The following is a 24,950-nucleotide window of genomic DNA, read 5'->3' on the forward strand; positions in this document are numbered from 1 at the left end:
TGCGCCCTTCGGCGACAAGGCTTGATTACTCTCCGTCTTTTCCTGGAAACGATGTAGAAGCCTTTTTCTTCACCAAGATATAAAGCAAAATGCCAAAGTTTCCGGCCTGACGACTATGACGATACGCTTTTTATATATCGTCCGACGACGCCGGACTTCGTTTTCCAAGGAAAGCCCGGTTTGTGCTCGTTCCGCGAATGGCAAAGAAAGTAAGCGGTCGCTCCGGTTCTTGAAAAGATAAAGCATGGAGGAAAAAGATGGAGACAATTGAAAGCATTGGACGAAATCTTACAGGAGATATTTAAAAAAACTCACAAAAGCGTGATAAAATGCAAAAACACGAAATCATTGTGGAATCTGGGGTAGAAAACTTTAGAAAAACTGTCACGTGTGTTCATATGTTTTATCGATTTAGCAGATATTTTCAGAGAAATTGCAAATTTTTCACAGTATTGAATAATACATTGTCATGCATATAGAACACTGTTTACAGGTACTATAAATATATCTCTCGCGATCTGATTTGATTTTCCGAGATTGAGAGAAGCACAGATATACAGATTTATGATTATAAAAGAATAAGAAGAATAAATGTCTTATCGATAAAAAAGAATTATGCAGTCGACGGATTAGATTTGTTTATATTGGAATGCTTTTAAATCGAAAGACGGAAGCAGTCCTTGTGATTCTTAGAATTTGACGTAGGAATGCATGGCCACCACCCCTCCTACCGCCAATAAACAGATGGGTTGTAAAGGTAGGCGATTCTCGTCGATCCACTCAAACCGACCACTTTCATCTCTTCGACATGTACACAAGAGTTCCTAACATTCACGTGTCCGTTTTTGAGCATCGTGGTAGTTGTTAGTCTTGATACCTACACGCAAATAAAAAAGAAAAGAGCAATGTGTTTCTTACGTAATCTAAACATATGCTTAGTATATGACTTTACTTGTTTACAGCCGTGTTTAATTAACATTCTCAAAGAAAGAAATATTGAACTTTGAATTTGAATTTTTCAGCAATTTATTTCCACAGTTATTATCTATATTTTTCAAAACAATATCTTAAAAGGTATAAAAGAAAATAAGAAAATATAATAATAACAGTTATGTATATCATATTGACGAACTCCGAATTTTATTGTGTTATTTTTGCTCAAATATTCATAGCTTAATTAAGTACAAAACAAAATAATTCGATCATCGGTGATTTAATTTTAATTATGCGCTTGCTTAAATTATTTCTTATCGAGTGTGTAAAAAATCAATCTCGCCGCGAATTATGAGATAAATAATGAAATTAACAACACCACACTAGTAGGGAATGGCTGCGGCATGCATTCCGCGGTTACGCGAATCTCACGGTAATTATTAACGATGTACATAGCTCGGAAGTGGTTTGGACCTGAGAGAACAGAGCGAGGTAGAAGTCAAATACAATAATGACAGTAGATTATTTTATCACTCTGCATACATGTATACATTCGTACGTGCGAATATTTTCACGCAACTGCAACACATGATGCACGTACGTTTTGCATTCGCGCAATCTGTAGCACATTTTTTTCTCTCGGTTATTTTTTTCTCCCTTTTTTTAGCCTCCTGATCTTTGTCTCTCTAACCTTTTCGCAATTATTTTGCAGATTGCGTTTGTGCACCCGTCAGAAATGGTTCCACTTGTGCACATACTCGATATTTACATAAGGCACGTAAGCGCGTATTCGCGTTATTAATTAATACTGTTGCAACAGCGTTTCCCACATTGCTCTAAAGTATGCACTTTTGCATACTAGCCTTGATTGCAATTCGGAAAATTATGGTTCTCAAGTTTCTCTTGAGATTTTGACAAACGGTGAGAAATAAAGCAATTCAATAAATTATTCTTAAAGCTTGATGTATGTTTTGAAAAAATTATCAGAAAATTATTTACACATAATGACTCGATCTATATATTTTTAATGCATTTTTTTATTGTATTGTATTACCACTTTTCTAACTTTGTACTTTTCTATCTCTTAATATAGAGATATAAGTCAGCCTTGTTAATCTTACAATTAGATTGATTTACACGTAGATACATTGCTGTGATCAATATTTACATTTTTAAAGAAACTATATCTATTACAATTATAAAACTATTTTGAAGAACACTTAATAGCTAATAGTCTACTGCTGATAGCAGACATATGACACAAACACTCTAACTTTATCTGATAGGGAGTAACTACGACTAATGACGTTGGAGTTTCTTTTAAAGCCGTAGGAAATTAACACGACGCAGTCAGGAAGTAAGATAAATTGAAGGGACTATAGAATAATTGGGCTGCCTTACGCCCTAATGAATCATGCGCGAAGATTGCAGAGTTGAGTTATTGTTATGACTCTTGGCTCTCAAAATATCGATCACTTCTGCGAGGAACTGTGCCGGGGAGGAAATTATTGAGTTACACACGAAGTCGAATGAGAAAAGGAATAATACGTTATACGCCGGGGATATGTTCCCGGGACGAGTCTGACGAGAATTGAGGCTTCTGTCTCGACAAACATAGACATTGTCCGGCCACGCATATCGTGACCGCGCATGGTACACGATTCGTTAATTAATCCTTTGCCGGCGCGCGTGCGGTACACCCAAGATCCGCATAAGAGACCTCCAACCTCATTCGACTGTTGAATCGCGTTGGCATAATACACGAATTGCGGTTTACGACGGTGATTTAACCGCTCGCGGCCAACCGGATTCGCTATGCGTCGGTGCGTTCCACTGTGCTGCAGTCGTCCATATTGTAATTTTCGTTTGTTCACGTCCGTATATCCAGAACTCGTTGAAACTCGAACGGGTTGGGAGACAATAATGATTTTACAAATCGAGAGAAAACTTGATTCGAACGATCTTATTATGAAAATAAAGATTTCAAATCACGATAGGGAAAGGAATAATAATATCCGAAGTCGAATCAAGATATTGAAATACGAAGGTTATCGATGTTTTGAAAACAGTTGTTTTCTTATGGAATTATTCGTATTCTGTAAACTTTTAATGATTTTTTTGTGTTACTTGGAAAATTTTAACCCTTAAATGCCCCGTGGGGTCCAGCGGACCCCAGACCCTTTAAAATGAAATGTTTTCAAATGTTCTTGCCAAAAATGGAACTCATGCTCCCATTGATGATAGTTGAGTGATTGACCTACCCGTTTGTACACTTAGCAGTACTCAGTTTACTTAATTTTTTACACTATGTTGAAATTGAAATTTTAACAATATAAGCATTTTATTCTCTTTTCTAAGCCTTGAACAACATTGAAAAAAATTTGCATAACTAGAGATCAAAAAATCAATGAGTAAGGAAACATTTTTCATGCTGGGGTCTTTTAGACCCCTCATGTCGTTTACGAGATTCTTGAGAGGTGTGGCATTTAAGGGTTAATATTAAGCTTTAAGCACAATTAAAGTGTTTTTTTTTTTAATTAAACATAATATAATATTAAAAGATAAAAGTTAATTAAATGACTCGTGTAGTCTTGTAGTATATTTTTGTAATGATATGTATTATCAGCTGATTTAGCGATTCGATCCATCGACATTCAACAAGCCAAAGTGACGTGAATCAAGACAAGGTCGTTCCGGCTGTCGCTCTACATTTTAATTGGCAGCACCGTACATTGCCCCTAATGGTGTTTCTGTTGTCGGCGATTGAATGGTACCTCACAATAGCCGCCTTTACGTCCTATTCAGCCCTTTCGCAGGGATAGTACTGGTGGGCGGAGCTGGAGGGTAAACTACTATGAATGTGCTAACTCGTGGCTGAGGCGATTGAGTTTAGATCGCTATTGAATTTCTACGTGCTCGGACGGCTTAGATGCGCGATTATGTCCTTTTACATCCCCACTCCTCACTCCTTTGAGAGAAAGAGAGGAATAGTGAGAAGGTGGAGAAAGAGAGAGAGAGAGAAAGAAAGAGAGAGAGAGAAAGAGGGAGGAAGGAGAGAGAGGGAGGGGAGAGAGAGAGAGAGAGAGAGAGAGAGAGAGAGAGAGAGAGAGAGAGAGAGAGAGAGAGAGAGAGAGAGAGTTTCTTTAGATACGCGATCGTCTAGAAAATTCTCAAAGAGAATAGAAGCACAAAAGAAACGGAGATTAATGAATGGATGTGTATACATTTTGAAAGGACTTTATTACCACTTTCATTGCTGATTCTTTTTCAATAGGAATTTGCAAAATTAAAATTTTAATTATTTACAGATAATTGTCAACGTTTTATAAAAAACAATCAAAAGATTATTAAAATATATTTATTATCTATCGGAGAAATATTATGTGTGCTTATATATGCGATTATGCGTATGTTCGTTAATAGTTATATATTGTTCAATCAGAGATTTATTAAATTATTTGTTTTGATGGTTTGTTACAGTGGCCATCGCGAAAATATTTAAAAGTATTCTTTGCATTGCATTTTGTGACAACGTTGAGTCCGAAAACATTAACTGATGATAGTAATGTTTGTAACAAGATAGATAAGTTTGAAATTGTATTACAAACTGCAGTTGGTTATTACGTCTTGCTGCAATTTTTCATGGCGTAGTACGAATGAAGTTAAAGCCATTTTCTCACTGTTAAATCAAAATGGAAGAAAGCCCGTAAGCCGCTTAACTCTAAATACGATTCCGCGAGGGTCGGATTGTTTCGGTGCTCAATTTATGGTCGCCGACTCGCGCGTTCATAACCAATGTCATAGTCAGCGTGTCAACGAAACTTCATTACGGTATGGACGAGTTCAGCGTAATGCTGTTGAATGTTGGTTATTTCGCAAACCACTCCGGAAGGGAACGATATCCCGGAGGGTGAGGTTTACGAGTCTCCGAAATCTCGGGCACGACTCGATAAAAAGCACCCTGCGGGACCCAGAAAAACCAGGTCCCCTTTATCGTTCTTTGCTCGTCATGGAGATAGGATTCCTTTTTTTAAGTCTAGATTTTGGCGAGAGGGAGAAAGAGAGAAAGAGAGAGAGAGAAAGAAAAAAAATTTTGCAAAAATTGTCTAATATATCATAAATGCAATATAACGTATCATAAAGTACATCACACATTATAAACCCACATATTTATGAATTTAATAATTTTCGAATCCTTGAAATTGTAAATTAATGAGTGCCGGATTCATCCAGTTTGGAAGTTACATAAATTGAATTTCAGAAATTTAGTTTATATATATATATATACACATACATTGCACACATCCATGTATCATATTAAAATTTAGTATATCATATATTAAAATTCATTATATGAAGCAGACTTGAAATAACTACATAATTTTATATCAATATCAATATCTACCAGCATGACGTGCATTCCATAAATCTTAAAAACTAAAAATCATATAATTATAAGTTATGTATTACTAATATGTTGTATCATTTTATATAAGGAATAATTTTTTAATAATGGAGAAGAATTTCTCGGTAGAAAAATTAAATTTTTTTTTGTTTGAAGCTTTACCGCGAGATACTTAATTTGTCTAATCTTGTCGTCGGAGTTTCGTGAGGCGTAACACAACGAACGTTTGTGTCCCCAACAAACAATCTCGAGGCAGATTAAAAATACGGGTGGCTTCGATTCTGGTATCGGCGTACCGTTAGGGCTGAAAGGTTGGTCGCGGATATATCGGGTGCCCGAATAAAACAAAAAAGCCTGATAATGCGCATCAAAGGCGCGGGCAGAAATAGAGAAGCGCTTAAGCCGGCGTGCACTTGTCGAGCGTCAGCGCTTTCATCTTCGCCCTCAAAGAGCAACTCGTAAACGTTTGATGCCACAGGATCAATAAATATATCATGCGCGAGCCGAACGCATCGGCATTAAGTTTCATCGAAAAAATGAAATTTCTGCCTTCACACGTTTCTGTATTCGAAAAACCGTGAAAACGAAGGAATATTCGCAGTGTTGTGAAACGCGTCGAAATTATCGGATTTTTAGCCTTAAAAAATTTATTTTTTTCTATTTTAACGAAGTAAACATATTTATACATAAATATTATAATTTTTAAACATTTAAATTTTTCAATATGTTTGTTCTCTTATATGAACGAAAGTTCTTCGCTAAACGAATGAAACTTTTTCACTAAACCAGCTACTTTTACAGATGATAGGTGTATCATGTATCTACTGTATCTGGTCAGAGTAATGTGTTAAAATACTATGTAGGAAGTGCATAACGGAAGCACATTTACCGCGAAGCTTGGAAAGAAATTTGAGTGGCTATTGCGGAAATTCTTTTATGGAAGTTTGCACTCGTTCGCGCGCATTTTTTTTTACGGCAGTTGCTTATTTTGAGATTGCTTGAATTTGCTGACGACGCAAACGACTTTGGGAAACTCTTAGTCTTTATCCGTACTATAGTTTTTTTTTGCGTGCAATTTTTATCCTAATCTTTACTCAACTTTTATCAGAACAATGTTTTTCGTCTTTATTACACCACCGATTATTTGGTATGAGCAAATAAGCTATAATTACATCTTAAAGAAAACGTTTGTTATGTAATTATAAAATTTCAATATTTATTTTACTAATTAGCTATAATTTTTTTCTGTTAATTTTTATTATATTTTATTCTCTTCTATCAATTTCTTTTATTAATAGTTAATTATTGTTGTATATACTTCGATGAAGTCTCATATGATTGTAATTTCTGTGTAAAAACAAATTTTAATCTACCAAGTTTGTTGTAACATTTGATCTTATTTAATGTAATCATTAGTAGCAGTATCTGCGATGTAATTTATTGTAATGTTATAACATTACGTTCAAGACGACGAACATTATCTTGAATATCGCGACACGAAGGTACGGAGATCTCGAAATAATCACCTAGGGTTGGAACTCCTCGAACGAGGAAGGGGTTTGGCAGATTCCGTAGTAATCCGGTAAAGTCGCAACTCAAACAGTTTAAGTCAGAATAGTGGCCGAAGGGTGGTAGGTTGCGGTCGTTCAGAAGGTGTAATGGGAGGGATTTAGGATTACGAGTGCTAGTATATGTAACGTTCGGTCCAGCAATTTATTGGCTCGACCTTTCCATTCTTATTGAACGTTCGTCGATATATATTCCGTAATAATGGTATGCATAATTTTCCGCATTAATATATGATCGTTTAAGGTTGAAAGTATTTTAAAGTTATTATCGTAAGTATCTCTAAGTCCATAATGTTAGTCTTTGAAACAGCAAGAATACATTCTATATAACATTTAATATGTATTGAACAATTGGAATACAGCCACTATCACTTTACTATGCCACGGACTTTTTTTCTGCACGTCCTAAAAAAAATTATAAATTCCAGTCACGAAAGCTACGAAATCGCTTCTTCTAAATTCGCAAAATCGACGCGCGGCAACGTTGATACAAGCGAGGTGGAATTTTCGGAATATGCCCCGACCGGAAAACGTAGGATGAGGCATGCGCGTATAATTTACGTGAGAGCACGTTCTGCGGCGAGCATCTCGTGAGCGCGGGGAGCTAGAGCGAGAGCAGAGTTAGAGAAAGGTAGGGTCAGGGCTGGACAACGCGATAGCGACGCTCCGAGCTATGGAGCGACGTTGAGCGCCTTACCTACTGCTCGGTTACTGATAACCTCCCTTCCTTCCTGTGCTTCCCTCCCTGCCACCGTAACCTCTTTTGCTATTTATGACCGGTGACTTAAACTTAAACCGTGAAATTTCGCGATCTTGAGAGATTGCTGCATGGTCGCCGTGATGAAATCCGCATAGATAAAAAATAGGCAGCTATCTTATTTGAAGCAAGAAGATTTCAAAAAAAAAAAATAGTGAAAAAATATTATATAAACATCTGCATAGCAATTTATATATTGGATAAATAAGACGCACGGGGGGAGAGAGAATGAATGAATGAATGACCTTTATTAGCTTTCTCAGCTATTTTTACATACTACATAGAGAGAGAGAGAGAGAGAGAGAGAGAGAGAGAGAGAGAGAGAGAGAGAGAGAGAGAGAGAGAGAGAGAGAGAGAGAGAGAGAGAGAATTGCAAGTATTTAGCAATAAACGATCTTCCTCGACTTTTTTCCCGCGTACAAATGATTTTGTTAAAACAGAGGTAAAACTGAGATGGCTCGGTAAAAGAGCAAAATTCAAGTACGTCAAGGAACAAAAGCGAGTGACATTATCCACAACGGATGAGACCACAGTCGCCGGGGTTGGCCAGGATTAATTCTTTCTGAGCGGTTCAGGACGTGGGGATGGATCGCTCAGGAGACAGAAGGGTTGGAAGAAAGACTATGGATTCTGCGGCACTGGGTAGCTGGAGAAAAAGTAGGGCGAAAGGGCGACTGGCGAGGGACAGGCCGGACGAATCGGTTATCATCCCGAGGGTTGCGAGAGCCTCGTCCTGGGATCCCTCCGTCACTTTTTCTTCCTTCCCTTTCCCATTTTTTTTCTCTATCGCCGCATATCCTTCTCACCCGACCTTATCCTCACTCTATTCGTCCCTGTGACCTCGATTCACGACAATGCGGAATCATTCTGCGTTAGGCAATTTTGATCGCCTTCATCCCTGTTTGAAAATGCTTTGACGCTAGCGGGCAATTAGATATTAGCGTATATATTAAACTGACACGCGTGTGCCATACGAGAAAATTGCATAAATAGACATAAAGCTGGTAGTATACAATGATGATATTAGCTACAATTAATTATAATTAAGAGTTATTTGCAAGAACGTTTAATGCTCCGAAAATTAGTTAAAGTGTTTGCGGAGGATCACGTCAAAGACAATCAGATAAGAAAACTGATTCTTTCGTTCAATAACGTTCAAAATTAGCCCAATTATTTCGTTCTATTATATTTATGCATTCCCATTAATATAACATTATCAATACCATATCCCCCTACGTGATTGCCAAAGGGCCGAGTGGACAAAGTAATATTTGCAATGCGTTGGGGTTATTGATTTTAAAGTTGAGTTGATTGGCCGCTGTACTGCGATGTAATAATACAGATGGGTTATTCAACCATGGATACACGTTACCAAAAGCTATTGCGTCGCTAAATTGATAGTATACATGACGCAACGGAAAACGATAATTTATTCGCAACGATGGACGCACGCACTATTTTCTTTCTCTCTTTCGAGTCCTCTGTTATATGTACACATATATGAACAAAAAAAAAATATATATATATATATATATATATATATATGCACACGTCACGTAAGGCATTAACGCCCGCGCCGTTTAGCGAAATTTTCGTAATATTATATATGCTTAATGCGATTATAGCGTTATTCTGTGTGCAACGTGAAGTAATACACGGCATGCATCTCGCGGCGCTATCTGACAACGCGCGTGACGGCTTTACGCGTTTACTTAAAAACCGTGCTGCACTACTGGCGGATTGCGCGCGACCTCGGACGTCTCTCGGTTATGTAAATTCGCGGAATCTCATCGGGACGCACGATTAAGCTCTCAAAATGATCGCGAATGGAAGCGAAAGCATTTTATCGTTAAAGCGCGAACATGAGACCGCTGATTAACGTTTATTCTAATATTTTTCTTGTCGTCGCAGCCCTTCGTGTGTTCTTTGGGGAAGAGGAAGAAAGGCGGGGATAAACGCGGTGGGAAACGTGGAACTGATTATGACATTTACGAATACATCGCAATAACGTGGAACGATAATGTCCGACGGCCATAAAAGACATGCTGACTATTGTCCTTGTCTTCTGCCATCTCTTTTTTTGTGAAAAAACTGTGCGTTGCTATTAAACATTCTTTTTATTACGAACCTTGCGTTCTTGTTCGTAATTTGCGTTACACAATAATTTTGTCGCGGAAAAAAGTTCCTATTTCACGAGCCAATTGTCGCAATAAAATATGAAGTCACACACACTTTGTGCGATAATGATGATCAATATGCTTTTGTATTTTATTTTATTTCCGTAAATTTCACGCTTTTTTTCTTAAAACGCGAATTACAGCGGATTACAGCTGCATGATATTTATAATTAATGTGGAGCAGCAATTTACATCATTACAAACTCGCGGTATTAGACTACAGAGCGTTAATTATAGATGGATATTAAATTTCTGCAAATAGCGAAGCACATGCACACCAGAGATAGCTTCCAGCTTCCTTTCTACGGGGCGATTTCATTTTCATAGACGCAGAAACTTTAAAGGTGTGCCAGAAACATATACGTGGTCGCGTATCGAGTGAGGAAAGCAAAAGGTCGGTAAAGAGAGATGAGGCGGCCCTTTCACCCACCTTCCTCCCTCGAGCGATGAAACTATAAAGCCACTCCTAGTAAGTTGTAAAATTGTAATAGCCTTCCGGTATTTACATAATGCTACGGCGTAATAAGTGGAACTCGCCGAGTTTCCATTACCATTCCGCCGCTATCCGCTCTTATCTCCGCTAACGACCCGAGGGGGCCCCGCTCTCCTCCGTGTTCCTCTCGTGACTTATATTTTTCCACCTTATTCTTCGTCGGGCTAACCACGGCGAGAAGCGGCTCACTCCGTCGTCTGTGACTTCATCTTTCGTTCGCATCGCGCCTTTTTGCTACGCGAAAATTCAATCGCTTATTCCGCTAGTTGATTCTCTCTGCAGTCTACTATCCTAAACGCGCGGATTTATTCCATAATAAGCCAAATGTATAATGTACAATACGTACAATAATTGACAGCTAGATATTTATCTGTTGTCTATTTATGTCGCATAATAATTAAAAATCTAAAATAGGGTTTTCTCTGAGAAAAAGTAAATTTACATTTGTGTAACACTTGTTTATTTGAAGTTTATGTAGAGAATTTATTGAGAGAGAAGCTGTCTGTCTCTATTCTAATGTCGTATATAATATTAGCAGTAAAAAAGCACTTTTTTAACGTATATTATTTTATTTTTTGTTTTATTTTTTCACTGCTGATAAAAATGTTTGTCCCATATAACAAACAAGGATATTGGAAGATTTCGATAAAAATCTACCTACTTTTCATGACAATGTGCTCATTACGGGGTGAGCAATAGCAGAATGCAAAACTGGATTTCGTTTGTCGGTGGAGAACATGAGGAAAGCCGAATTCCCGCTTTTGGCACTCAAGAAGAGGGAAAGGAAGCTGCGGCGGTTTCATTCGAATAAGTGGCCTCCTTGGTTTGAGTTCGCCTTCTTCCATCGCTTTTCTTCTCATATCCTTCTTTATTTCTGAAGTATCTCTCTCTCTCTCTCTCTCTCTCTCTCTCTCTCTCTTTGCTATTTTCTCCTTACGATGAGCCTCTCGCCGACGAAATCGAGGCGAATCGTTTATTTAATTTTCGAGAGATCCCGCTATTTTATTTTTATTCCCGGGACTTTATACACTTCGCTGATTAACCCACCTCGCAAGAGAAACCTGCCTCTCGCATTCCCTTCCAGAGAAGAACGCCGGAACGAAGAAAGCTGCGAGTTTGCATGGGATTTGAAGAAGGGTTAGAGAAAACTAGAAGGGGAGGGGATCGAGTTCAGGAGCGCACAGGGTGGAAGGACTCGCGTCCTCCCAGAGGTTTGCGTTACTCACCGGATATAGAGATGTCTAAGCCCAGCCATCACTGAAATTGCCAGAGTTTACCTCTTCCGCCCTTTCCGCCGCGCTCCATCTCCCTCCCCCATCTTTCTTTCTTACCCCGATCGTGCCTTCCTTTCCTCAGCGTGGAACTTCCGCCCGTAAAATGTTCGACTTCTGCCTTTCATTCTCCAGCTCGTCCGCCCGCGGCTTTATTACAATGCGATTGTATTATCAAGATTTCAAGACTAGAAGTATCGGTCTTTTTCTGAGCTTTTCTCCTTTCAGCTCTTCTTAAGCTTCTCATATTAATCCACCCTATCGGAGCTGATTTCACGGAGGAATCGATGAATTCTCTTTATTAAATTACTCCGCAATGTTTATCCGACTACTTATTAATGGTCGTATTACGCTTATTTATTATGCCATTGTTTTTATTTTGCCTGAATTTATAGGTGTAAAAAATAAATCTTTCTTCAAACTTTTATTTATTACAAATAAGTATACACACATACACACATGTACACCTACGTGCATACATACACATAAATGTACAAATATAGTTTATCAAATAAAGGAATAAAGACGTTTTATATATTTGTCGTGGGTTTATACCGGGATTTATATCGAGAAAATACTTCTTTCAATTTTTATATCTTGAAAATCCATTGGAAAATTTTTAGTGTTGGAAATTTTTATTTTTTAGTACACTTTATTTCTTTATCATCATATATGCGAGCGTGAATATACTTGTGTGTGTGTGTGTGTGCGCGCGCGCGATCGATTAGATGGTCCTTAAATACTAATCGAATTTCTCGTGATCTCCATTTCTAATTCATTGGTTATATTATCACCACACTGATATCCGCCGGCTGATGTAGTTCCCGATGCGTGGGTAGTGATGTTCAATATCTAACAGGAGACATGAGGAATATCGGAGATCGGAGACGTCGAAGCACGTATGTGGCTTGTAAATCGCATCGAATGCAGAATTCGATGTCGAATTTCGGATTCGCCGCGAACAACCTTAAGAGAACGATGCCGTTGCGTTGCTTGTTCCGACGGTCGCACGTATTCCTTCACATTTTTTTCGATTCACGAGACGAATCTGCGATAAACGGGCACCCAGTAACATTTCTACCGATTTTGACCATGAACTTTAATGTGCCGTTCTCAGGTTTCGTTCCTTAAAACATGATCTGATAACATTCTTTGTTCTCCACTTTTCTGCTTCTTTCTTTATGAAGTCCGTGGTCACCAAGGAGGGAAAATATTTTCTATTTCCTATTTTCTAAATTTTTTATAGAGAATCGAATATCGTGAGTGTTTATTCTCCATGTTTACGTATTGATATGTTATATTGAAGCGTAAGTTCGGCTGTTAATAATGCACCTGTTTCGATTATTTACGACTTTTCTGTCGATAGCCAGACAGGTATGGAATATGAAAGACTAAAAGCAACGGCTGGAGAACACCGCTAGTGGAGGAGTCTACCTGGAAATGTCATAGTACATCCAGACACAAATCATTCATATTTGATGAAATTCTTATCAATCTCTCTAGTACGATCATATCGCGTCGAAAATTTTATTTCCTTTCCTGGAACATTGTTATTTGTCACTGCTCATTTTTTTATTCATTTTTTAAGAGTTATATTACCTTAATTTAAAAAAGTTATTTCAAGATATAAATTAATGTGTGTCTCTTTTTTTTGTTTTTTTTTTTTATAGATGGTGACAAGGACAAAGAAGATATTCGTCGGGGGATTATCGGCGCCGACGACGCTGGAGGACGTCAAAAATTACTTCGAACAATTCGGTCCGGTAAGTACAAATATCCAAAAGTTTACATCATTGTTACACTGCCCTACGCCGCAGAACTAAAACTGTCGAACTTGATAGACTTTATTGTAGTGACGTTGAAGTTATCGCGCAGATATAAAAACGCAACATGAACAATTTTGCAGGTAATCTGCATTTTTAAGTGTATGTTACATTTATAATTAGCAACGTTGAGAGTTAAGATCTGATTATAAAATTTTGCAAGAGATCTCTTTATGAGATTTCATGTTATTTCGCATTTATAAAATCTTTTATGTAAAATTGATCGTGTATCAGGATTATGCATTATAACATACACATATTGCTATACGTTCCGCTGGAGTCACGCGGGCTACGACAGCAATATCATTGACTATCATTTCTGTTGGTTACATTATCGATGTATCGCACATCCTCACTATTTCCTCTTGTGTCGCAACATCGAGCGGCACCGTCGACGACTGTGATTCATGGGATTTACATTGTTTAGTACTTTTGCATATTTTATTGGCCATTTCGCGCGGAACGCTATTGATTTTTGGACGAACAAGTGCACTCATTTCCATTTACACGACGTCAACGGCGGGGGACGACAATTCTGCCACGCTACAGTTCCTATGAATTTTGATCGTTATGGCTCATAACAGTGATATCGAGGTATCATACTATTTGGATTGTTTCAAAATGCGTGATATAACATTCGCGTGTGAATGATCTCATTCACTCTCTGGTTGCCCAACTTGTTCATAGATTACAGAAGATCTATCTTTGTTAATCACATTGTTGTGAAATTATATGTTTAACTTTCATCTTGTCTTTCATAAGCTAAAGATTGTTTCGACAAATATGTCGTATGAAGTGGCTAAAAAAATTAAAGTTAAAGTATTTAATTTGTTTAAGAAGTATATCTAGTTTATTTAAGAAGGAATTAACTCTAAGTTTTTATCGAATAATTTGTCGAAACTTTTTTTATCTTTTTTACATAAATCAATGTTTCTTGATAATAAATATCGCGAAATATCTTATAATTTGTGTCATGAAAAATTAAAATGGATACATTTTGAAATATCTTGGAAGCTGAGAGCAATTACAAGGTCCATTTAGAAAGATAAAAGAATCTAAGACGTTCGCGTGGATATTTCGAATGGCAGATTACATGATTAGAAAATAAGACACTTGGCACAAAAATTTCAATTAACTAGTTCTTATCTCGACCCTTGAAAAATCTTTGAAACGCGTTATTGTTTTAAATCTTTAAAACGCGGGTTTCTTGTTTCTTCATCTCGATAACGATGATTCATCGAGTTAGGAGAGCCGGCAAATGGAACACACGCGCGATCTTCGATTCCAATTCCGGCGCGGTTGCTCTAAATGGCTTCTCACGAGGAAGTAATAATAAGTGATTCTAATAAGCACACTCTGGAATAATAGTTATTAACTTGGAAGTTTTTGGTCATCTTATTTCTAAACTAAAATTATATCGTAAAATTAATAGAATCGTTACAGTTTGAACCGTTTCGGTTAAATACGAGCATTACTTTCGACGCTAGAAATTTATGCCACTTGTTTTACTAACGGTCTCTTTATCGTTATAGTTTTCAGTGAACACATATAATCGTATTTTATAAAATAACAATAGAAAATTTGAAATATTTTTTGTCAGTATAAATAAATTCTAACAATATATGTGATGCTAGTTAAATCAAAGATATACGAGGATGACAAATGTGGCAGTTAAAACAAATGCCATCATTTTTGTGGGTGTGTTCGGAGAGATTGCCTGTAGCAAACAGATTTTACAATTGACATTTTGAACTGTAATCATAATTCGTCTCGAATTTCTCTAACGCAACAAAAACAAGTACGCCACACATGAAGATCGCGATAGCGTCTTTCCATTATGGTGAATCAGATTCCTTGTCATGGTCAGACATGCATACTGCGCGGAACGTTAAAATCTGCAGCGGGAGCGATCGTTTATATAGGGAGAACCAATGCCGCTTATCATCGACGGCGGAGAATCGGAGATACGGGAGAAATTCGGTGTCGCCGAATGGTCGCATAATAAGGCGGATCCTGGGTCGTCCGTTGCAGATGCAGCCGGCGGATATAGAAATTTATTGGAAAACTTGGTCGATCTCAGCCGACGGGGAATATATGCCCGGCCTCTCAGGTGACACGACGTGATTCCGAAGGATCGAGGGTAGTGGAGTAGGGTCGGCGAATGAAAGAAGAGAGGGAGAAGAAAAGGAAGTCGGGCGCGCGCGCGCGCGCGCACACACACACACACACACACACACACACACACACACACACACACACACACACACACACACACACACACACACACACACACACACACACACACACACACACACACACACACACACACACACACACACACACACACACACACACACACACACACACACACACACACACACGACACGTTTGTCCGCGACTCGAGCTAGAAATGGACTTGAGATATCAAACCGCTTGCCGTTATCTCTATCTCGAACCTACCCTTAATTCCTCCCTTCTATCTCTCTCTCTCTCTCTCTCTCTCTCTCTCTCTCTCTCTCTCTCTCTCTCTCTCCCTCGTTCTCTACCAAAAGTCCTCCGTTCGGTTTTGAATGCAGAGTTTCCGGCTCGTAGCGGCTGGACTTCTCCCTTCTATGTATGTGACCCACATTGGAGATACCATCGGGCGTGAACGTGCGCGCAGGCGGACGTACATGACGCCATTTCGGAATTCGACTCCTACGTACGGTGCACACACGTGGATATACACAAGTTCATATCCACGCCCACGTGCATCCTAACGATGAGCGTGCACGATCGTGCTGTATTCACACTTAGACGATTTCGGAGGCAACAAAGGTGAAGGAAATTTAGAGCCACGCCATTTGCAAAGTATGATCGGAGTATGTTTTCTCACGTATGGCAAAGTACACGTTGACTACTCCGCTGCTGTTTTATCGGGCTTTCATGTTTGATATTTTGCTTTCGCGTTTGATAACGTACGCACGTGCTCGTATCGCTATCAAGCGAAAAATTACTTATTTGCGTGTTTCATAAATTCGATAAAAGCTTTGGTTTGTTGGTATGGCTACCAGCAGATGTTGACAACGTTGGCGCGAGTTTGCAACCGTGGGTCTGTAAAGCACGTTCGTGCTTGGAACGTAAACACACAAGTGCGAGGCGAATCCTGCTGTGAACTTCTATCGTGCGCCGGTCTCTCTTCGGTCATTCCGATGCTCCATCTCGCCAATACCTATCTGATTCCATTTTGCTCTGCAAAAGCACGAGAGGAGAGAGGGTGCGCGAAAGCGGGAGATTTCTGTCGATGAAATAGCTAGACCGCGAAGGAACTGATAAAGCTAATGGCATTGCCGGGAAATGCGTTATATTCATTGCACGTTCCGGCTTATGAAACTTTTTAGAAACTACCATTTTGCTTTAATACTTGTACAATGTATTCATGACTGAGTGTATTTTTTACTTATATTTAGTTCTCTTTTAAATAAGTTTTTTAAATAATTTAATTATTTTTCAATTAATTTAATTCTTTTTACATATTCCATGAGTTTTCGCAATTTTGATCTACTGTCTGAAGTCTTAATTTCAGTAAATTATATATTCGAAAATATTTTCCCCAAAAATAAATCTGCTATTTAAAATGATCGTTTATTGAAAATAGAAAGCGATCTTTTTTTGATAATAGTACTGAAACGAGTTTTCCATAAGTTTCCATTCTAATATTAATGTAATAAATTTTTTATTAGTGGAACTAATGTAATCAAGAGAGCAATTTAGCATTTCCACGTCGAGGAAGATTGTTTGACACAGTTTGACTTTTATCGCTCTAATTTTTGCTTATCTGACATCTTCACAGCCTTAGAACGTAGATGTTATTACAAGGCAAGTTTAACTAAATAAAAGGCTTCTATCATAAGCTAGTTTACGCACACCAATGTTAACAAATATCTACGTGACAGGAACTCGCTGTCGTCGTTTAGAATTGGGAAAGAGTCGAGTATAATAGTTAGCGTGAATGCAAATCTCGGTCCGATATACATAAATTGGCGGCGAGCCCTGCCTTCCTCCATCCCTCGTCCAAGGCCGGTCGCGTATCGTAGATACCGCCGCCAGCACGCGATTTAAAACTTAGATGAGGCCGTCCGGCGACGTTACCTGAAAAATGAATGGATCCCCGAAGAGAGCGAGAGCTTAATTGCGCCTTGCTCTCAACCTCCCTTTCTTTCTTCCTTCATCGGCTGCCGAAGAGCCGGAAACGAGGGTGGACGAAGCGGTAAGAAAGTGAGGGAGGGAAATGGCGCGGCGGTTTACTGATGGAAGACCAGACCTCTTTGGCGCTGTGCTTAACGGTCGACTTGAAATTAAGAAATTAAGAATTAATATGAGCCTTGAAACCGGTCAGGTTCGTCTCTTTCCACTGGGAACGACCGCCACATTTAATTCTCACGCCGAGGGACGAATTTTCCGCGGGAACGACCGTTCATTGATCCGCTGCCGATGAAGTTTGCTCGTTGAGATATCGAGGAGTGCCCGGTAATCGCTGCACCCTCGTAATCGCGAATGACAGACCTGAGAGCTTTGATGGCTGTTCTATTTTGAAAGCGCAAAATAATGTGCTTTTCTATTGTTGTTTGTCGCGTTAATTTTGTCACTTTAATAAAATCGATTGTAAGACGTGATCGGTTACATAAGATTAAAACTCACGTGAACTAAAATTAATGCCACTTTTTCGTATATGCTTGTGTAATAGAATAAATACAACAATAATTATTTAATAGTAAAAATAATATTTCCTATTATCGTCGATTTATATTCCAGAAGTTATAAATTTTTGTTTTAACAATTTAAATAGCAAACGAAATCTGAAATCATATTTCCCGAATCAATTATTAACGTCCATCTAAATGCAATGACAACTATACTATATGAGACAACTATATTTAAAAAATAGTCATTTATTTTTCTTATTTAATTACATTCAATTATAGCCTGACGTATGAATCCGCTTACGACAAAAATTCGGAATAAAAATAAACAATTTTGCATTCTACGCTCGCATTTCTTTCACCGACTTCTATATTCGTCAATAAATAATATTTCCAACATTCGAATATTTTCGTTTTGTTATTCCTTTTCGCGTAGAATATAACCGCAGTCTACAATACATCACTTGCAATCGCGCGCACGCTTCCAATATTCGTTCGCCGTTTCGTTTTCACCTGTAGAACACGGGGAGGGGGAGGGGGAGGGCAAGGTGATAGGGCGAGTGGCTGGCGGGGTCAGGGGGACCCGTGGACTTCTGGGAGTTCTCCTGCGTCTGCAAACCTGCGCGACTGCGTGGCTGAATAAATAAATTTAATGGCGCTTGTCACGTAGCAAAACGGGATAAATTCCGGGCGTCTGACAGCCATTTAAAACAATGCCGTCGCGAATACACGCCATTTGTAACCCGGTGCTTTTGTTTCACGTTGCTATTCATTCCCCTGCAGCCCCCTGCCGCCGGTCCCCTTCGTGCCGCCACCACTACCGTCGCCTATTCTATATCCGCCAACATCACCATCGTTCGACCAATCCGCGAACCAGGAAAGCCACGCCGGCACGTTGGTAGCGGACTGTGCTGTCGGATTCATGCTTCATTTTTTATCCCCGATAAAAATGCAATTAAGGCTCTTTGATAAGGCTCGAGTCGTGCCCATTGTACCCCTTTCTCGACCTTATATCCCGATCCCATTCATCCCGACCAGTTGGAAATGCAGCGGCCATTATTTGCGCGGAAAGATCGCTTACCGTGAAATGTCAACATCTTTCAACTTCTCTAGGTGCAAATCCTGCTTGATAGCAGCATGCTAAGCCGTACCAAACGGACTATACAGGCATTTTAACTTTTATTTCTTTTTAATTTTAATTACTTTTCAAAGCAATGCAAAACTTGTGCGTTTTTTCCCCTCAAAACAGCGAAGAGTAAATTGAATGCGAAAAATATCTCATTAGCGTCTTTTTCATTCTGCACGTAAAATAACTTTATTCATTTTAACGTGTCATTAACTGTCCCTGCAGATAAAGAGAGAGAGAGAGAGAGAGAGAGAGAGAGCAGCGTTTTCTAAATTTTTGCGTAAAAAATTAATTTATATAAATTAAGTAAGATTAAATAATCTATTAGTATTATCAGACTTCTAATATATATCTTACGTATTCATCTAGTTGAAAATTGTTTCCTACACAATGACTAATCAATTATGTTATTAAGATTGCTCAGAATTACTTAGTACAGTCGAGAAGATTGTCCGAGAAACACTTACATTAAACCAAGAACTCGCTCACCGTTATTAGATTTTGACAATATAGTTATTCTTTTTTGCTGGCATCCTAAAACGCGCCAAGTTTGACTCGATTTTCGCAGTATATACAGAGCGAATTCTCGTATACGAGCGTCTAAGCTCGCGGAAATACCCGGGGATTAGTTGTCTTGAAAGAAGGAAAACGGGCGGATAGTCGCGTAACAGCACTTCGCGAGCGCTTTTTTTCCCGTCGTCGCGACGTAACCGCCCGTATATCACGTTATGGCGCTTATCAGACGGGCGTATATCTCGAGCGTTTCGCGGGCGTGACGACGGGCGGGAGACCCGGGGGGAAGGGAGAGAGTCGAGAGAGTGTAATTCCGCTTCTTCTTTCGAAATTTCTCAGGCTCGAATGGCGGGTGCCAGCTCGACGCGATGCTGCTCGCGCGCGCTGGAGCATTCCTTCTTCGGGGATGAAGGGAACAGGGAACCAACGCCCGTTCTCGCTCCGGCGAGGGTGCTCGGGCGTGCGGAATGAAATTTATGAGGGTCCTTTATTCCGGCACTTAAAGGGACGGGGTGGCAACGGGGGGGAGAGAAGGGAGACGGGAGACGCTCGACTTAAGTTTGAGCAATTTATTAATTTCCCCGTATTTCGGCACGACCGTAGGCGACGCGTTTCGCTCTCCACCCCCTGAAAAAGAGATCACGCTCTCTCGCTCTGTCCCCTTCCGCCCCTACGACGCTACGACTCCGGGTGTGCGCGTTTCCTCGTGGCCGATTCGTAGGCGAATCGTACATCACGCGCGTGTCACGAGAAGAAGTTTAACGTCGCCCACAAATCGTGGTCGTGCGCATTTTTATGCTCCCAGTCGAGAAATTCTTAAATCCACCGAGCAAATGATAATTTATTACCTTGTTACATATGTTATTTTCATGCTCATATCATATTCACGACGGTATTTTCGTCTGCGTTAAGTTGTACTGAATTTTGCATCCATAATTAATATTCATTATATTTGGCACTTTGTTACTAATTCGTATTTAACAAGTGGCAACACGGAGAAAATTTTATATTAAATTTTACTATGCTGCCGCACCAACTGCGGACCATCAAGACGCCCAAGTTTAAATGCTATAGTCTTATAGTAAAATTACTATGTCCATAGCATTTAATGCTACGATCATAGCATTCAATGCTATAATAATGCTATGATTGTAGCACTAAATGCTATGGACATAGTAATTTTACTATAAGACTATAGCATATAAACTTTTGATGGTCCGCAGTTGGTGCGACAACATAGTAAAATTTAATATAAAATTTTCTCCGTGAAGTTGCCGCAATGTTTCGGGCTATTTCGATAAGCGTTTAGAATAACTCTTTAGAGATTTGCCCACTAGTTTTAGGAAATTACTTTCTTCGTTGCCTTCATTGCTTTTTCATTTAATTTGTAGCAACTACGCGAAACCAACTATCAATTTCGAGAATATATCTCGGTTTGGAAGGTACTCTTTCTCTCCCCCCTTCCCCCTCTCCCCGATAAGCTCGTCGCACGATTACTATAAGCAGCTTTTGTCTGGCGATGCAAGCATCATTAGCGTCGAGCGTAATGAGCACGCTAATCACCAGCAGACCGCGCGCTGTGTGCTGTAGCACCCCAAGAGAGAAAGAAAAAAAGTACGCGCTGGGACACGTGACTACGAGAAGGCAGAGCGAACAAGTACCAGAAATATATGTGCGTTGCGCGTGAGAGAGAGAATTGCTTTATTAGTCTCCTCTCGGCTGTTAAAATTTTACAAGAGTACGATGGAATCTGCGCTAATTGCCATTGGCTTACGAATCTCTGTTATTTACATCATTAATTACTTCAGCTTTAAAAATAACAGGAAAGTAGAATTAAATAAAGGCAGATAAATCGAGAGGAAAAACAAGAATACAGATAATAATACAATTACGTGAGAAGATAGCGCGGAGAAACAATATTTTCTAGACTCCGATCTGTTACGCGCGCACTTAGCACACCGTATCGAAATGCGAGGGTGTATATTTTTAAAATATGTGTTGCAGGAAGTATAAAGCAAATAATATGATGACATCGGCAACATCGATACGCATTGAACGGCGCATTTAGATCATTGTGCAACGAATACTGTTTTGCTGGTTTATCGCGTCTCTTTCTCCGGGACGAGATTGAGTGTTGCCTAATTATCGTGATTCCGCTTTACGATTGCATCTCTTTTGAGCTTTAGGATTTAATTCATTAGTCACGTTGATTAACGCATTCATGATTTCGGTAATTACGTAAATGTAAATACGCCACTATTCATTTATATCTGCGCGCATTATTATAATTAGCTGGTATTTATAATCCTTATCGTTTATCTGGTATCACAATTATTTACTTTGAATTTTCATTGTATATATTATGTATGTCAATTCTCATTGATTGATGCTGCGATATATCGGATATTTGTTTGATTGGTGTCTGAATTAAAATAAATCAGCAGCAACGTTAATAAGAATTCTATATATTAATATATTGGAGCTTGGCATTTTAAAAATTTGTGCTTTCTAGTGCATGCGTTTGCTCATCTATCTCTCTGATTTAAAAAGAATACGGAGTTCGAGTTAGTTTGTCAAACTGAATTCTGGTCAATAATTTGCAACAAACTAAATTAAAATGAAGCAATATTAGATATCTCACATTGAGGTTGTCAGTTTGATGATTAATGTCGTTTTATAGCACGCTTTATTCACCTATCTCCGAGTTAAGCAGATTACTGACTTTGAGATTACGCTATATTTAACATAAAACGTAAGTAAGTTTCTGCGCGTTATTTTACATCGCGGTTTCGCGAAATCTGTTTAGAATTGATTTAAATCCGAGCTCTAAGCTGTTCTCACAACGGGGTTGAGTGGAGCGTAAACCGGCAGTCATTTACATTCTCAGACAACACGGTCCGTGTTGCGCAAGTATTTGCCCGGCCGTTTCGGAACATGGAACAGACACGAACAATTCCGGGCGAAGTGCCGTTTTAGCGCCGAACTCGTGCCGTTTTAAACCCGCATGTTTTGTTCCCTTATTTCCACGTTAAGTACGCGTGAGAGGCGAGGCCGCCCGATTGTTCGCTTTTGTAATTACCGTAATTATTATTGTGACCGAAAGTTGCCGAAGTAATACATAAAGGAAGATTTTCATTGCCCTATTGCGCGAGCAATGTAATATTTTACAAGCGTTTGCTTTATTTGTCTGACTTACTCGAACTGAGAATTGAGAATATTCGCGTTATTTTGCGGACACCGGTTAAACCATATTTACGCGAAACAAATGTTCAATCTTTTTAAACGAAAAAAATACATTTGTTTTGAAAATATGTTTAATAAATCGTATATTTTTTTTATTAATATTCGTAAAAACTTGAAAAGGACAATCTATTATTAAAATACATTATGTGCACACACACAAATATATATTAATATATATTAAATATATTGCATTATATTTTTTTAAAATAAATGATTAATATTTTATTTATTATACTCTTATAGACCTAGCAGATAAAAAAGTGGGGAGGCACAAAGGATCAGTAAGATCTAGGTGCCGTCGGGGGCCCCAGTGGAACCACCCACTACTCTACTACTACTACTACTACTACAAATATTCATATTTATATTTTATTTCACATACTTGAGCTAATAACGAATTTGCATTCAATCTTTTACCTGCAACGTGAAATACCAAAATAAATGAAATAAAGAAAAACTATAGGATGGGTTATAAAATGCATAACAGACAAAGTATTTGTCATCGTTATATATCATCGCGCACAAATCTGCAAGGTAATAATAAACCTATGTTGAAAATCAGACACGCGAGGGGGAAAGTGCTGAAGGTAGGATGGCAGCGAGAGGCTGCAGTTAACAGTCCTGTTAAACATTAACTGCCGTTCTGCAGTTTTCTCCATAACTTCAGGTTAACTTTGATTGCAGCTAACGGCCCCCGGGGATAGTACGTTTAAGAGGGAGCCAAGGTAGGACAGAGGTTGCGCGGGAGGGTAAAATGGGTTGATGAAGGAGAGCACGCAAAAGGAAAGGGAGAAGCGTGAGAGAAGGGGCGAGAGGAAGGGGAAAGGTTGGACTACAGGAGGCATCTTATAACTTCTTATAATTACTCAAGACTCGAGGGTTTAACTGCTGTTTAATTTCATTCGGCAATTAACCCGCGCTTTATCGGCGCTCAAAACACCTCGTGCCGTCGTCTCGAACGACCATTAGCTATCGTTTTATCGTCCGCGGCGAAGTGTCCGCATTGTTCCGCGTGTCGAATCGAAAATGCCGAGAATCCGCGGATTGCAATTTTGCGAGAAATGAATGTTATCCGCGTTAAATATGTTTTAAAAACAAAAAAATACGTGACTAACAAAACGCGCAATATTTTATGACCAGACATTCTTTAATAGACTAAAACCAACACCGGGGGCGGCGACATGATATACGGAAGTTTTATTTGACGCTATTAATTTCTACGCTCCAATGTCGGTGCTCGCGACAACTATTTGTGTATACGTTACAAACGGCATAGTTGAATAGCTGGAATCGCATTTTCGCCAAATAGCTGTTTCTATCTCCCGCGAGAACACGTTTCGGCCGAATGCGAAGGAACACACCTACCAGTAGCATAGTGGCACCGCTGAAATTGCAAACGTCGCGGTGGGCTGTAAATTAAAAGGCAGACAACGAGCATTTGCAGCTGACAAGTAATGAGGCGTATAATGATTTTATCGGGCAATTGCCGGTGTTTCATGTTACAATGCCGATTGGACGAGAATAATGGTTCGTCCGCATGAGGTATTCGATCGTTGATTGCCCATTCGGCCCGTCTGGCCCGGATGCTCGCTGCGTTTGACCGCCCCGACATCGTTTTTCCCCGACCCTTCGAAAAGGTATATATAACTATGAGCCATAGTTATGTCCCGCGTCAAAATCCTACTGCATAATCTTCAATTCGTCGATACGTTTCGATCTTCAATCGCGACGTTTCCCAATCTGCTTTCAGTAACCCACTCATAACAATTTTTCGCTAAGGAAAAGTATTATAGATTCTGAATCTATCAAAAAAATACATTTTTTATATTACAGACTCGTTTTATTTTGGATCTTATTGTATCTATCAGAATTACCGTTCATCAGGAAGTTGATATAAGTAAGTTAGTAAAGCTGTAACTTAATCGCATTAATAATTGTTGAATTAACGGTAATTACAAA

The 24,950-nt window shown here is 39.0% G+C and overlaps 1 protein-coding gene and 1 long non-coding RNA gene across 14 annotated transcripts in view; one reads left to right on the plus strand and one right to left on the minus strand.

The window, feature by feature from the left end:
• Nucleotides 1-24,950, plus strand: part of Rbp6 (RNA-binding protein 6) — a 634,317-nt gene that overhangs the window by 430,327 nt on the left and 179,040 nt on the right. For all 11 annotated transcript variants that reach the window (XM_077406163.1, XM_077406176.1, XM_077406184.1 and 8 more), the window contains one exon: nt 13,275-13,367. In XM_077406163.1, coding sequence (XP_077262289.1) covers nt 13,275-13,367 — 93 coding nt within the window. The remainder of the gene's footprint in view (nt 1-13,274; nt 13,368-24,950) is intronic.
• Nucleotides 1-24,950, minus strand: part of LOC143897511 (uncharacterized) — a 218,694-nt gene that overhangs the window by 13,952 nt on the left and 179,792 nt on the right. The gene's annotated exons all lie outside the window — the stretch shown is intronic.

This window comes from Temnothorax americanus, unplaced genomic scaffold, assembly GCF_048541705.1.
Source record: "Temnothorax americanus isolate GAGA-0224 unplaced genomic scaffold, ASM4854170v1 Scaffold1, whole genome shotgun sequence".
NCBI classification, from domain to species: Eukaryota; Metazoa; Arthropoda; class Insecta; order Hymenoptera; family Formicidae; genus Temnothorax; species Temnothorax americanus.